Below are 15,906 nucleotides of genomic sequence, written 5' to 3'. Positions count from 1 at the left end.
GCCTAAGTTTAGCTTAAGCGTAGAGTTTAATAGACTAATAATTAAATAAATAATTATTAGCTAATACAAGATAACTCTAACAATATACACATACATACATACATGCATGCATATAAAATTTACATAAATACATACATACATAATATATATATAAGCAAAGTTAATATAATATAAGATAAATAAAATTAATATATAAATAAACTATAAAAATGTAATATTAATGAATAATAAACATTAATATATAATTAATAATATCACAATACAATTATAAAAGAACTCAGAAAATTCATACTAATAAATAATAAAGTTAATATCTACTCCAGTTGATTGAATTCCAGTTCCCTTTTGAAGATTCATCTCCTAATGATGGTGAAGCACCCATCCCTGGTCTTTCTCATCTCTCACTCTTATTAAGTTCCAACTTTTTCGCCTTGTACAGGCTTGCAAAAGCTTGGATCCTATTTATGAGTCCATCAAATAAAACATGAAAAGCTTGGATCAAATTTATGAGTCCATCAAATAAAACATGAATTCCAATCTCAAAAATTGGGACACTGTAATGCCCCCACTTTGAAATAGAATTCAATAACAATAAATAATAATAAAATTAATATAGGGGAAAGGACCCAGTAGTTGAGCGTGTTCCAATTCTTGTGATAGAAGTTGTTTATTTAATACCCCCATACTTATTGATTTAATGTCCAACTTTTGTACAACATTGCACCAATAGTTGTATGATAAGTACCAATAATTGAATGAAATATACCATTTGTTGTGAAACGTAACCAATCATGTGATGCCACATCAGCTACACAAGTATTGGGGCCCCTTTGCACACCTATTGGTCTCACTTTGTTTTTGGGCTGTTTTGGACACCTTGGAAAAAAGAATACTGATCTGGCATCATATTTGCTGATGTGGCCCTGAAACCTTAGTATAAGCAGGGGACTTACCAAGTAAGCTGCTCTAAAAAATTCAGAGTGATTTGAAGTTTCCACGTAGGATTTTGAGAAGCACGAAGTTAGGGTGCACAACTACTGGGTCCTCTCCCATATTTTAAAATTAAAAAGAATATAATTATTATATAATTAAAATTAAATTAAGTTAATGAATGGTCAAAAGACATAAAATGAAAAGTTGTGACTCCTTCAAACATGAGTTATAAAAGGGAGAAGAGAACCTCATTTCAAGGGGGCTAATTTCGGGGAATCAGAAGTGCAGATCTGATTGTGAAAGGTTGTGTCCCTTTCAAAGGGCAGAAATAATGAAGAGTTGCACTTTTTCAAAGAGTGCTTATGGTGAAAGGGTGTGTCTCTTTCCAGAGGGCATACATTATGAAGAGGTGTGACCTCTCCCTCACATTGAGAGATATAAAGGTAAAAAATCAAAAGTCTACAATGACAGCACCATTGATAAGATCAGATCAGAACTGTTATTAAGTTAATGTTCCTAACCCTAAGCATAGAGAATTTATGCTTAATTGTCTTTCTTAGAAGATTTATATTATTAATTATATACATTTCAATGGTTTCCTAACCTATTGCACGATCTCAATCAGGTACGCATCCTATTCCATTTATTGTTTTACATGGAAATGGTGATTTAGGGCAAAAATTAGGGTTTTTACTAAAAAGCGACATTACAGACACCCTCATCAACACCTTCTATTCTCTTGAACCTCTCTACCTTGACTATCTTTGAATTTTTTGGGGCCACCATTTTTGGCCTATGGGTCCCCTAATCCCCCTACTATGTTCCACCACAAGCAGGAGATGAATCAGTAGAGGAAGCATACTAAGCATTGCATCTAGGACCAGCCAAAAAAAACATTGAAATACCAATGCACAAAATACAAGTACAAAGGAAAAGGTGGGTTCGTCGCAACAACCTCAAAAGTAAAAAACATTGCAATTCCTCACAAATTCATCTTAGACCATTCCACATGAACCCACAAGTGGTTTCACAAATCCTATTCGCACTCCATGCTGAACGGAATCCAAAACCAAACCCAAGCCAAACCGGTTGGTTCAAGGGGGCGAATCAATAATAGGGTTTTCAGAGTTAAGTATTGGAATAGGGTTTTCAGAGTTAAGTATTGGTTCTCATGTTCTATTTTCATTTGAAAATTTAGAAATAAAAATTCAGCTTTTCCATTACAATGTTTAAGGCACATTATATTGGTATCAGAGTAGGGATCTTGACAACGTGTTGCATGCTAGAGAAATGAAGACTTTTAAACTAAGTTACCGATTCGGGTACGGATAAGGATACGGATACAGGTACGGATTCGCAAATTCGGCAAAAAATAAATAAATCTTTGATACGGGTATGGGTACGTCCGTACACATACATTATATATATATATATATATGTTCAAACATCAAAATTATATATGTTCAAACATACAATGTAACTTTCCCATACAATGATACATAAATGATAACAGATAAATGATACATAGTTGTTTTTAATTGTTTTTTTGACTTTTATGACCCGTGGAACCCGTTTTTGGGAACCCACGGGCCTTGGTTCTCCCAGGTCCGCCTATGTTCTCCCTGGGTTCCACCTGTGCAGGACCTGGGTGGAACCCAAGGAGAACCAGGACTGGGCAAGAACCAGGACCCGAACCCAGCCTTTTTCCCCAAGAACCGGTATCTCATCTTTTAAACAATCTACATTAGAAATGTTATAGGAATTGCATAAATATCAGAAGGATTTAATTGCATGGATGAAGCATTCAAAGAGAATGGCTAAGGTAATAAGCGGGAAGAAAGATGAACAATCAAATTCAAAACAACAAGATATCATGGAACAAGAACAAGAGGAACCAAAATGCCAAGTTGAAGGTAAAGTTTCTTTACAAGGAGAAGATATTTTAATGGTTTCTAATGACGGCATGTGTAAACAGAAGAACAATGAAGTGGACGTGGAAGGTTCCACTTGTTAGAAGTAAAGAGCTCAAGTTGAAGGAAGATGCACCAAACCATGCACCATCTTTCAAATTTCCCCATGACGGGTCATTGGTTGTTTTATAAAAAAGAATTAAGGATGAGAATTTGGTTCAAAACCAAAGGTATGAAAATGTTTCAAATTTGTTGCTCCCTATGTCATCATAGAATTCTCATCATCATGGAAAGCATGCCAAAATGGGTGATAGAGTAAGAGATACATCTTGCAACATAGGGCATATGGACTTTTTGCTTCAAGTTCCAAATAATTCTCATCCAAGTAATCTCTTAGGGATCAAAGAGGATCGCGGAATCAATGCTACTATTAAGTTCTCCATCGCATACCACTCCCAAAGTTCAAGGAGGATGCTTTTATTGAACAAGGAGAAAAAGAAGGTAAAGTTACAAGCGCTGAGAATCAGTCAGAGTCTGTTGGAACAGCAGAGAGAATCTACTCTTATGGCAACGGAAATCATTTAAGTCTTCAGATAAGTCATAATGAACTACCTTCAACCGCTAGTTGACTCTTTCAATGACAATCCTCGTTGTCTCTTTTACCGGCCAGCAACTCCATGATCTTTATTGTTGAGCATCTTGGACTGGTTCAACATTCTTCTTTAGTCCTACATAAAATTGTTAGCGTGCACAAATATAGGACTAATTATCCCTATTAGAGTAACATTCAAATCTACATGCAACATTACCATGGATACTCCTCATAGCATAATTACCTCTTATATTGCATCAAAAAGGAACATATATCAAACGAATTCATGTCATATGACCACACCATCAAAACATATAAAGTCTTATCACTTAGCAAAGGTTCTGAACTCAAAAGACATATCTAGACTCCTAATGTCCCAGTAATGACACATAAACATAGATAAAATAGAGCCATTCTTTTGGCTCGTTAGGAAGTATGGGCCCTCTACACATGTGACCATGATGTTGATGAGTGGACGATGGCTAATGTCCGTCCACCCATCCATAACTATGCTACACCCAGATGCCACCCAACATGCCTTCATCTTCTCCATCAAAATATTGATCTTGGAATAGCATTTATCCAAGATCGAGGTCCTCATTTTCGTCTCACCTGGTGGCACATATGATGTTCCTCCCTTCGCCACCATAGCCATCATCTCCCTATAATAAGGAGACCGTGTAACATGAAATGGGATGCCACTGGCAAAGAAGAACTTGCCAATGGATTCATCTATCTCATCTCTCAGCTACACATTAAACATATCAGCTATGGGGTTACTCTGCGATGTCTGCAACTTGCGTTTCCCTATCCCCGTAGCCTCTCGTGATTGGGGCATGGCACTAGAAGTGGAAGTGGATGGAGACCCAAACATCATTCCTCTAGTCTGCGAAGCATGAGGAGAAGTATGTGGCGCATGTTGGTTGTGTTGAAGGGCTGCCCTAGCAGACAAAGTAGTAGGGACTAAAATATTTGTGTCATCAAGAATGCCCCAAAGCTTGTTAAACTCAAGTCTATATTGTATATTTTTAGCTTCCTTCAAAAACTTACAATGATCCACAGTTGGGCGGATTTTCACCACTGTGGAGGATTCATGAAATTTATCCATTTCTCTTTGCCTCCTCCATTTTGGCGCCCAAGTCCAAAGTTGGGCGGATTTTCACCACTGTAGAGGATTCATGAAATTTATCCATTTCTCCTTGCCTCCTCCATTCTGGCGCCCTCCACAAGGCTGGTGCAGAATTCTGCACAAGGGAAGGATTCTTTACTTTTTGCACCTCTCCTTGCCTTAGTGGATTTGGCGCTCTACCACATTCCTAGGCGAATTTTCACCTGGGTGAGGATTCGCAAATTGTGGCAGGAATTCCATGATGTATCAACTTTGGCACCTGTCTATGGCCTAAGGCAGAATTTTGCACAGGTCATGGAATTCATTGATTTGTGAATTGTCCATGGGAATCCTGGTTTGGCGCCTTCCTCCTTGTTAGGGTGCAATTTCCAACAAGGCAAGGAATTTCAACATTTTCATGTTATCCATGCACCCCCCACTTTGGCGCCTTCCATCAAGCTAGGGCACAATTTTGACTATGTGAAGGAATTCACAACTTTTTTGTGAATCCTTGAGACCCTCTTTTAGCGCCCAAGTCCATAGTTGGGCGGAATTTTGACTATGTGGAGGATTCATTAATTTTTTAAACATTTCCTGACTTGCCTCATCTAGCACCCAATCATTTCCTTGGGCGGAATTCTCATTCTGGCATGGATTTTTTCATCATTCAATCTCCCAGATTTAGAATATTTTGACCTCCTTGTGATTTTGAAGTGTTTTCCTGAACCTTGGTGAATTTCCAAGCTTTCCATTTTAGGCATGGGCTTCCAGCACTTAACCAATTTTGGCCTTCTCTATCTGTTGTCTGACTTTCCGGAATTAGAAATGTCTGCAAACTTCTGATCTTTGTCGCCTTGTTTGACTAACCCTGCCAGTACTGATTTTCCAAAAATAGAAACCTTCAAAGTGTCAGCGTTAGACCCCTAGACAGGGTGCAGAAATTACTTACTATAAATAGAAACTTACTAAAACTAGAAATTATTAAAAATAGTAAGTTTGATTTTTGGCAAAATGACAACATTCTGGGACTCGGAAAAATCCCTAAAAATAAGAACTTTCTAAAAATAGAAAGTTGTCCCGTTTTGGCTCAAATTTTACTGGGAGGTTCCTTGAAGGGTCCTAATTCCAGTTGTATGTTCAATTTTCCCAAAACCCTAACAAAACCCCTAAAATCTAGGAAAGAAGGCAGAAACCCTAAAAAGGGGACAAAACAGGCCCTAGACTTCATAGAACTCGCTCGACAGAGAAGCTAATCAACTGAAACTGACCCCCGAATATCCGCAAAGCGGAGAAATTGACGAGATTGCCACCAAAACACACAAAAAACCAAGACCAAACGACCGAAAGGGCCTAAAAGCTAGTGGGTCCCTATCTTGGATGGGGTGATGTGTGATTAGGTCACAATAGTACCTTCATTAAATTCATCAATTGCCTTCAGTATTGTTGTTGAAGCGCCAATGTGAATCAAATATGAAGCTTGTAGCCTTTGAGAATAAGACATGAATTCTAAACCAAGTAATTTATTTGGCATAGATGAACCACTTAATAATTCAAGATCACTCGAACAAGTTTCCTCAATATGAATTGAATCCTTCTTGTCATCACGTAAACATTGGTCCACTTCATTACTATCTATAGCTTCATAAAATTGCAAGTCAACGGAAAAATTTCAGTCTTCCATTTACCTATGGAACATGCCACAAAGAGAATTTGTGTCATCTTACAAACATGAATAAAATTCTATAATTCCTTCACCGTTCTACTCCACAGAAACCTTATCATGGTTCTCCATCCATTCTTCTATGGAATTTGAATCTGAGAAATATGAAGGATGCAAGAAAATTTCTGCCTCACAGCCGAATTCTTCAAATCGATATATACATCCTACCCATTTTTCCAATGGAGAGAGTATTCCTTTTCAAATTGTGGTCAACTTTGGCTACTACTAGCCAGCCCTAGCCCAATAGTACATCATACACTTTCTTCTATAATGAGATGAAAACAAAATTTAATAAAAGTGTTTGAGTTCCAATAAGTATGTTTAGGCTTAAAACTCTGAATACCTTGTGTTTGCACCCCACTATAATGTGTCTCTTTGTTCCATGCTCTATACCCCTTCGTCCGTTTTGATCTTGTTTATCCCATCATAAATGACCAATCTAAGATAGTTCCAAATGGATCTTCCTTGGTCAATGTTTGCATAAATATAGTCCTTTATCCTCCCCTTTTACATTTCATGTGTTGGAAGTTGCCGAAATCCATGAAAATTCTAAATTTCTAAGTATGGTGTGTTTTTTGGTCATTTCCTTAAGCTTTGGTAGGTTCCTTGAGTTTCTAAGCTTCCCTTCCTTGCATGCCTTTTCACCCAAGTCCAAATTTTTCTTTGTTCCTTGCCGCTATTGGGCTCGCCCATACTCTAGTACCCTTCCCATGTCATCTCCAAATCTCAAATCCTAACTCAATATTTATAGTAAGTTACTTTATTGAAGTCAAAGTTACAACCTTATTTTTACCCAAGTACGTATTTTGTGTAATCCTCTAACTGAAAACTCCATTGTTTCCTTTATCATCTTTTCGAAGTCAAACTTTCACTTGTCCCCTTATGCGAGTACTTCTTCCAACACATCCTTGAACCTTGAAGCCCAATGAACCCCCCTTAAAGATCTGATCAAAGTTGAAGGCCTTAATATGATACAAGACATGAGTCGTCCCCAAAACCCATTCCCAGAACTTCTACATCTTTTCCCAATCACCAGCATTCATTTACAGCCTTACCACAGTCATCTAGGATGCTGTACCAGCATTTTGGGGGTTACATCAGTCATATAAGCTGGTGTATCAATCTTTACAGGGTTATATCAGACTTTTATATTTATGTACCTGACATTTGGAGTGTTAGAAAATCATTTAAGTGCCCTACCAGCAGCCATCTTGCATAAACCTCACCATTTGAACACTTCTGAGTTAATTTGAGAAGGTTAATATTCTGAAACTTACTTCTACCTTGAATATCAATTACCGTAATCATTCTTCCATATTGAAATTAAAAAAAAAAAAAAAAAAGTTTCCAGCTTGGTCGTTTTAATCAGCATTTATATTACAAGTTCAGTTGGCATTCCAATTGTGTTTGTTCCAGAAAAAATACAAAAAACTCAGAAAATAGCAAAAATTATAAAAAAGGAACATTGCAGAGTTTCATTTGTATTTCATACATAAAATGAATAGATGAGTTTGTTCTAAATGAAAAATAATTGAATATCCACAGGTATGTATTATACGAAAATTCAGAAAAGAAATGTAACTGACTTGGAACTATAGAAGTGACTTGAAAACCAATGTTGACAACTATTCCAGATATTTGTTGTGCAGCATATAGAGCTAAAACTGCCTGCAAGATTTAAAAATTAGGAAATATAAATATAGATGCTATGCACCACCGAAAAAAATTATGATTTCATAACTATGGTTTTTTAAAATTTGAGTTTGAATCTAAATGAACTGCTTAAAGAGTGTCAAAAATTTAAAAGCAAGAGAAAACAAATGCAACAGAACTAATGTTTGCATAAGCAAGATATTGCAGAAAAACTTCAAGACTCTAAGACTGTCTTTCTTTTACATATTTCCTCTAGCAGAATGTGTTCCACTCCAACAAAATTCATGATGTTACCAAGTTCAGAGATGTACCGTAATAGAATATTTGCTAGCTTATCCTAAGATATGACAAACCATTTATTCAACACTCTGACACTAGACCATCTACACAAAGCCCTGACCAGGCATTTTGATTTGATTATATGTGTAACTGCCAACCAAAGTTTATCCATCTTTCAAAACTGCTTGTCAATTCATTCAGACTAAATAATAGTGCATATCCAGTTCCAACAAGCACAGTTTTCCATTTCGGATAATATAATATTTTACCCTGTCTCATAGGTTTTGACCAAAATAGAGTATCATTGAAGAGCACTCTTGGAAATTTGACCTAAAATACAATGATAATATCCAAGATTCAACAAATCAAGATATATTAATGGTAAAGCATATCCAAATGAATGAATGAGCTACAAAGTCATGTATATAGTGAATGTAGATCCAATACCGACAAGTACAGTTTTCCATTCTGGATAATATAATATTTTACCCCGTCTCATAAGTTTTGACCAAAATGTTGAGACATGGACCAGCTAGGACTCGAACCTAGGACCTTCCATACGCTGCTGGAGTCCTCTACCACTGAGCTACTGGCCCCTCTTGGACCAGTCCATCATCGGTCCGGGTGTGGCTTATTTCCAACACCAACACCCCCCCCCCTTAAGCCACACCTCTTGTGTGCTTGGGGCTCCTAGCCTGGACCTAGCTACTGGCCCCTCTTGGACCAGTCCATCGTCGGTCCGGGTGTGGCTTATTTCCAACACAAACACAAAATAGTGTATCATTGAAGTGCACTCTTGGAAATTTGACATGAAATACAATGATAATATCCAAGATTCAACAAATCAAGATATATTAATGGTAAGGCATATCCAAATGAATGCATGAGCTACAAAGTCATGTATATAGTGAATGTAGATATAAAAATATAAATACATGTGAAAATAATTGATGAGTAGTGAAGGCACACCACTCAAATATGAATGAAGGATGCCCCACTTGATAAGAATAATGGCTGAACACTTTAGGAGGGTCAGCTCCCCACTATCATAACGATAATACAATGATTCAATGATAATATCCAAGATTCAACCAATAAATGAATGAATGAGCTACAAAGTCATGTATATAGTGAATGTAGATATAAAAATATAAATACAGGTGAAAAAAATTGATGGGTAGTGAAGGCACACCACTCAAATATGAATGAAGGATGCCCCACTTCATAAGAATAATGGTTGAACACTTTAGGAGGGTCAGCTCCCCACTATCATAATAAGTTATCCCAAATGTGATTGAAGATTATATTTGAGTTATAAATCTTGAAGGGAATGAGGCCAGTGATCGAATGTTGTTGACGATGAGCATTAGGAGGAAGTCGGCAGTCGTTGAGATGGAAATAATGGGGAAGAAGTTGACAACCACCATCATCGATGGAGGTTCGGGAGTAAACGTACTGCTAGAAGATACTTGGAAAGGCCTCAGAAGACCAATGCTCTAGCCGCCGACCTTCCACTTGGTAAGTGCCAACCAACATGGCATCAAGCCATTGGGAACATTGATGGCACAAAAAGTAATGATTGGGACACAACAATTTGTTTTGGACTCGTAGGCAACCCTGAGCAAAAAGAAGGCATACGACACACTCCTCGAGAGGGGGTAGTTGATTGCAGCCAAGCCAGAACATAATTGGACGCAGAACAAGCTCTCCATTGAGGGGAAAGGAAGGAAGTACATCATTGACCTGAGAAATCAAGCTATGAACAAGGAGTTGGCATCCACCGAATCAAAGTCTGAAGACAGAGAGTCAAGTATGGACGAAGGAGGGAAAACAATGGAACCTAATGACAAAGGGGTGCTTGAGCTAGAATACTGCTTTGAAGATGAAACGAGTTCCCTAAATGGATTATTTCACTAGCAGATGGAGGACTACGAAGTCTTCCACCACAAGTGCAACATGCTATGGATCGACAAAATTGAGGAAGGGCAAAGTCCGTATGCAAGCCAAGTCCTAACATTTCGTACGGGGTTGGACTCAAGTGAATTGTACGGGGTCAAGCTGTATGTAAAGGACAAGAAAAATTGGAAGACAATGTATGGGAGTGGAGGTGAACTGTACGGACGAGGAAAGGGAAATCCGAATGTGAGCTCGCATGTGGACCAAAGCAGCATTGAGGAGCCATATGGGGTTGAAGAAAGGAGCGCACACGAGCTATGTACAAGAACCATACGAAGGGGGGAAGTAAATTTGAAGGAACCGTACACGTTGAAGTTGAGCACATAATACGAAGGAAACACAGGTGACAAATTTGTTTGGCAATTGAAGGAAGTACACCAAAATCCGTAAAATGCACATGAAGACCTATACGAGGATGGAGATAAATTGTATGAGGCGCAAGGGAATCCGTACGTGGTGAAGACTTGGCCATACGTGGAACCAACAAATTCGTACAGGTTGCACACAAGTTTGTTCATGGCAGAGACTTGGTACAATGAAACGTACGAGGAGACTTGGCACAGTGAAACGTACGTGAAGACTTGGCATAGTGAAATGCACCAAGGGACATTTGCCAAGATACCCTATGGAAAAGAGATGAACACACCGTACGAGCACCACCATCCATACGCTGCAAGACCAAGGGAGGAAGCAAAGTCGTACGTGCAGGAGGTCGCCAATTTGTACGAAAACATGTCGTACGAACAAGAGCATCGTACGAAGAAACAAGCTAAAGAGTCCGTACATAGGGGGAGTCTAGCAGTACGACCTTTACTATACATGATTGAGCCATACATGAGGAAATGTTACAAGTTGTACATGGAAATGCCACCTGGGTTGTACTGACTAGACCCTACCAAACATCACGTGCTAACATTTTTTTAGCCATATGTCATACAGTCATCTCAGTGCCATCCTTCCATACATCCTCAACACATAGTGGACCGACATGTCGTCTTGGAATCTCACTGGAGAGTACGACTTGAACATATTTTTCATAAGAAATCACTATTTTTTGGCTTCATCAGCATTGTTTATGCTATCTTCAAAAATCAGAAAATTAATGTTTCCCCCAGACCCCCGTTTGATTTGTCAGGTACACTACAAGTTTGGGGTTGCCAATACAAGTCATTCTCCACACTCTTACCATTAGTCTTCCCGAATATTACTTGATGTTTACTTGTCATCTGGAAGACAACTTTTTCTTTTGAGGGGGATGATGTAGTCAGCATAAAACGTCTATTGTTATTTCCAATAATATTGGTTATCTACCAATGTATTAATTATTTGTATTAAGTGGGTTGTCACTCTTGGGTAGTTGTGTTCATTGGTTGACTGTTGTGTTCCTCTTGGCAACCATTGGGTCCTTTAAATATGTTGTGTACCGCCAAGGAAGGTAATATGGTATAGTTAGATGAACTAGAATCCTTGGTCAACCATCTCTAGTCTTCTCCTCTGTAATAATTTCATGTGTGAATAAAGATATATTTTACTCCTATATTTGGTATGCATTGTCATCAGTATTATTATTTTATATATTCAATTTAGAGCCACCTTTGCACTTAGATGGACAATGATAATTGTCAAGCCTTCTTTTTCTAGAAATTGTGTTTTACTAATTGTTATTTGTCATGCCCCGCCAAACTGAGAACAAATCTCAAATCTGGCCTTATAAATAATAATTAGTTGGCAACTAAATAAGAAGGTCCAGCCAGAATAAAATGGATTAAAATAACAATTAGCAACCACCATTTAATGGAGGCCTAGCTTGGTTAAAAGAAAGATCATCGGCTACTCAAGAAATAATTATATTTTAGAGGGTCGATTGGATTAGTTAAGATAACCCCAAAAAGACAACACTTAAATCATTAAGGGATGTGTCCCTTGCAAAGGTAATGGTCATCATGAAAGGGCACCCCCTCCGAATAAAAGATATAAAGGGAAGAGCAATTCATCCAAGAAGGGCATTGAAGGAATCAAGTCTGCTTGGGATTAAGTGCATAAAAAGCAAGGATATCAACATAAAAGAAATAAGTAAATAAAGTAAAGAAATTTAAACATTAGTCATGATGTTTTGCACAAAAAATCAAAAAACTCTCTTGCAGAGAAAGATCCCATGATTTTTGTGTGAAAAAATCATGCAAAAAAAGAAAAAATAACCATGATTTTTAGGAGAAAATCAAGCAAAACCAACAAATATAATTTTTGAGGAAAAAATTATAAAACCCATGACCCTGATTTTTGGGAAAAATCAAGCAAAAGCCTTTTACAAACAAAATTACAGTTTTTGGGAAAAAATCGCACAAAACCCAAATAAAAACATCACATTTTTTACAAAAAAACATGAAAAAACCCATTGCTCCAAAAACCCTAGAACGGAGCCATGAAAAATGTGCAAATCCGAACACCATCACCCTGAACAAAGAACCCTCACTTGCAGAAAATCACTAGGTCGCGGACGAGAATAAACACTACGGACACTAAAACTGCGCATAAGGAAAAAACGGCGATTCCAAGAAATGACAGCGCACGATTTTTACTTCAAAAACCCGCCAAGAGAAGAGACACAGGTTTTGCAAACCCCCCACCGTCGCATAGAAGCGCAAGAAAAACACAGAGGCGACACATGAAAAAAAAAAGTTGCAACAAAGACCCATGAAAAACACCTCTTTAGACATGCAATTTTGCACAAAACAAAAACTACGATACACAAGTTCCCTCAATCTTCATGATCTACAAATAAGAAATCCGCCACGAAAAATTCCACAACAAACCCTCAAAAAATCAAAGAAAAAAAACACCTTCGGAAAAAACCACCAACGTAAAAATTTCTAGAAAAAATTCTAGGAGGGGTTCTAGGTTCTACAAAAAAATTTAAAAAATTTGCCAAATCTTAAAAAATCCCATCAACCCACTCTTTAACCATTTAATGGTAATTGTATATTCAATAACGAAAACTGAATTTACATATATAGGCAATTACATTACGATGTTTCTAAACAAAACAAACATAAACGGAAGCCAAAATTAGAAACTAACTAAACTAACTAGGATGATCATTAAAGAAACATTACATTATTTTAATAGTCCCCTACTAGAAGTCTGTCTATTTTCCACTAATTAAACATACATCATTATACATTATTATGCCTTAAATCAGATTATTAATACAAGAGAACAACTAGTATTCATATTACAATTGATAACCAAAATATTAAGCTCCCAATCCTTACTTCTTTCCTAATCATCAACCCTAACAGAGGATGGGGAATTACTATGTTAGGGCATTAGAAAGCCATTCTACACAAATAGGCCCAAGGGTTTTAGGAACACACGTCCATACCACCTCTACGTCCCCCTATGGGTTTCATGAACACCTATCCATACCACCTCTTTGGGCTCACCTACTTTGTGAGATATTAATACTGCCTTTCCCTAACAAAACCAACCTATCCTCATGAGGGGCAATAGAGAATGATTAAGGATTAGGCCATTAAAATGCTAATCTCTCCATACCACCTCTTGGTCCCCCTAAGGGTTCCATGAACACCTGTCCATACCACCTCTTTGGGCTCACCTACTTTGTGAGATATTAATACCACCTTTCCCTAACAAAACAAACCTATCCTCATGAGGGGCAATAGAGAATGATTAAGAATTAGGTCATTAATATGCTAATCTCTAATGTATTATGAATGTATATGTAAATAAATGAAATTAAGTATCTGTCATATAAATCCGCTTTCCCTACTATTAACAGATATAAATCTTATTGGCATTATTTCAGTTATATGTATATATAGGAATAAATGAAACAGCTTATAATATAGGCTATATATGATCAGCCCCTTATTTCTAATAGAATTCAAATATAACATTACTGTAAATATGCAATTAGTTCATAAGTGAGATACAGCATACCAATCTACTGTTACAACAATGATTGCTAGTAGTATAATATGATCTGCTCCTTCAATGCTGATTACTTCCAGATCGAATGGTTATGATTCTCCTTCTTGCTTCCCTTTGAGTGCCCATTCACTATAAATATTCCTCAATCAGTAATTGTTGGTTTATGTCTTTTCCATGGTCACAACCCTCCCAAGAGTGGCGTCTCTTTCTTATCAGCTGCTGCCCCTTCAAATTGTGGCTGTCTGCCTTAAACCAATAATTATAATTATATCCCTTATATAACCGTGCCTCTTTATTTACGAGCCATAATGGTTATTGTAAATGAGGTGTTTGCTGCTTTTGCTTAATGATAATTATTTCTTTATTATTACCTAAATCGCAGCATCATTAAATCATTGACTAAGGTGATGTTCAGTATAATAATGTTCATTGCTGCCTTAATGAACATTGATTCGTTGCTCCTTAATATCATATATATATATATATATATATATATATGGACATATTGATACAGTCTCTCTTTATTGTCAATCATTGTCTTAATCGCTGCACATACATATAAACAAATCCCAGTCACTAATATTTATATAAATTAATCTTTCAATAAAACTGTTGTTTGGTGTTTATTGTTTAAAACAACCTCAATCACTGCATCTTCCTTCTCATGAAAGTTTGCTACATTGCTAAGTCTAACAGCCAGACAAAGAATAATTGATCTAAGTGATTCTTATTTAGTCTGCCATGTTTTATTGACTTATCCCAATAACCACCTGAATTTCTCATACTACTCGGTGTTTATTTAATGATGATTAATGACAGTGAAGGATGTAATTCTGACGGGGCATGACACTATGGGATGTGATCACACATCTTCTAAGGCTATTTGTGAGGTGCAAGTGCAATTAGAAACCTTTGAAATGCAAAAAGAATTTAAAAAGAGGCAAAGGGAGGAGCTGGTGTGCATTGGCGGTGTTGGAGAGGCTTCTTCCATGCCTCCATTTTGTCCTAATGCTAGTGTTGGACTGCTAGTGGGAGTATTAGCATTGGTCCTAGAGTTTGTAAATCTAGGATGGATTCATATTTTGTGCCACACACTACTCCTAGTTCCCAACCGTTGCTTGAGAGCATGGATTGGAACAAGGAGGTACATGATGCAACTAGACGTGCAATTGGGGACTTTTGGTACCATTTCACCACTCCATTCCATGTAGCCAAGTAATTCCTTTTTGCTTGATTGTTTTAAAATTTATAGTTCGATTCTTTGCCTCATGAATTTTTATATTTAGATGTATGTCAAATTCAAATTTGAAATCAAACTCTCCATTTTACAATACTTATTTAATTTATTTGTGACATGTGTTAGGTCTCCTTTTTGGCAAAATATGGTTGATGCCATAACTATTTGTGGGGCAGGGTTCAAAGCCCCTTTTGAAGATGACTTAAAGGGCCCAATTTTGACACAAAAGGTTGCTGATGTAAAAGCCACAATAGAGGAGGCAGCTCTTGGTGTAGAGCAAGAAGGGTTGCACCATCAAGACCGATCATTGGACCGATAGAAGAAATATGACGCTACTGGATTTTCTCTTATTTTTCACAAGTGATTTACTTCCCTCAATACGTTAAATAATTTGAATTTGATTTAGTGATTGATATTTTTTATTTATGTTTTATTGAATTATTGATTTTGCTTCTTTTTTAGGTGGTACCGTGTTCATCAAGTCAATTGATGCTTCAAGAAGTACAAAAAAATGCCACATACCTTTGTGAGGCTTTAAAGGAAGTCCTACTTGAGGTGGGAGAGGAG

General features: G+C 37.1%; 1 protein-coding gene across 7 annotated transcripts in view; it reads right to left on the bottom strand.

Moving 5' to 3' along the window:
• The window catches only part of LOC131026781 (actin-related protein 8), a 183,948-nt gene that overhangs the window by 38,238 nt on the left and 129,804 nt on the right, over positions 1-15,906 (bottom strand). For 5 of the 7 annotated variants that reach the window (XM_057956755.2, XM_057956756.2, XM_057956759.2 and 2 more), the window contains one exon: positions 7,850-7,931. The exons of the other annotated variants lie outside the window; for them this stretch is intronic. In XM_057956755.2, coding sequence (XP_057812738.1) covers positions 7,850-7,931 — 82 coding nt within the window. The remainder of the gene's footprint in view (positions 1-7,849; positions 7,932-15,906) is intronic. 7 annotated transcript variants of the gene reach the window in all.

Source organism: Cryptomeria japonica, chromosome 1 (genome assembly GCF_030272615.1).
Source record: "Cryptomeria japonica chromosome 1, Sugi_1.0, whole genome shotgun sequence".
Lineage (NCBI taxonomy): Eukaryota > Viridiplantae > Streptophyta > Pinopsida > Cupressales > Cupressaceae > Cryptomeria > Cryptomeria japonica.
Note: the sequence above shows the minus strand (reverse complement) of the source record. Positions and strands in the feature narration are given on the sequence as shown.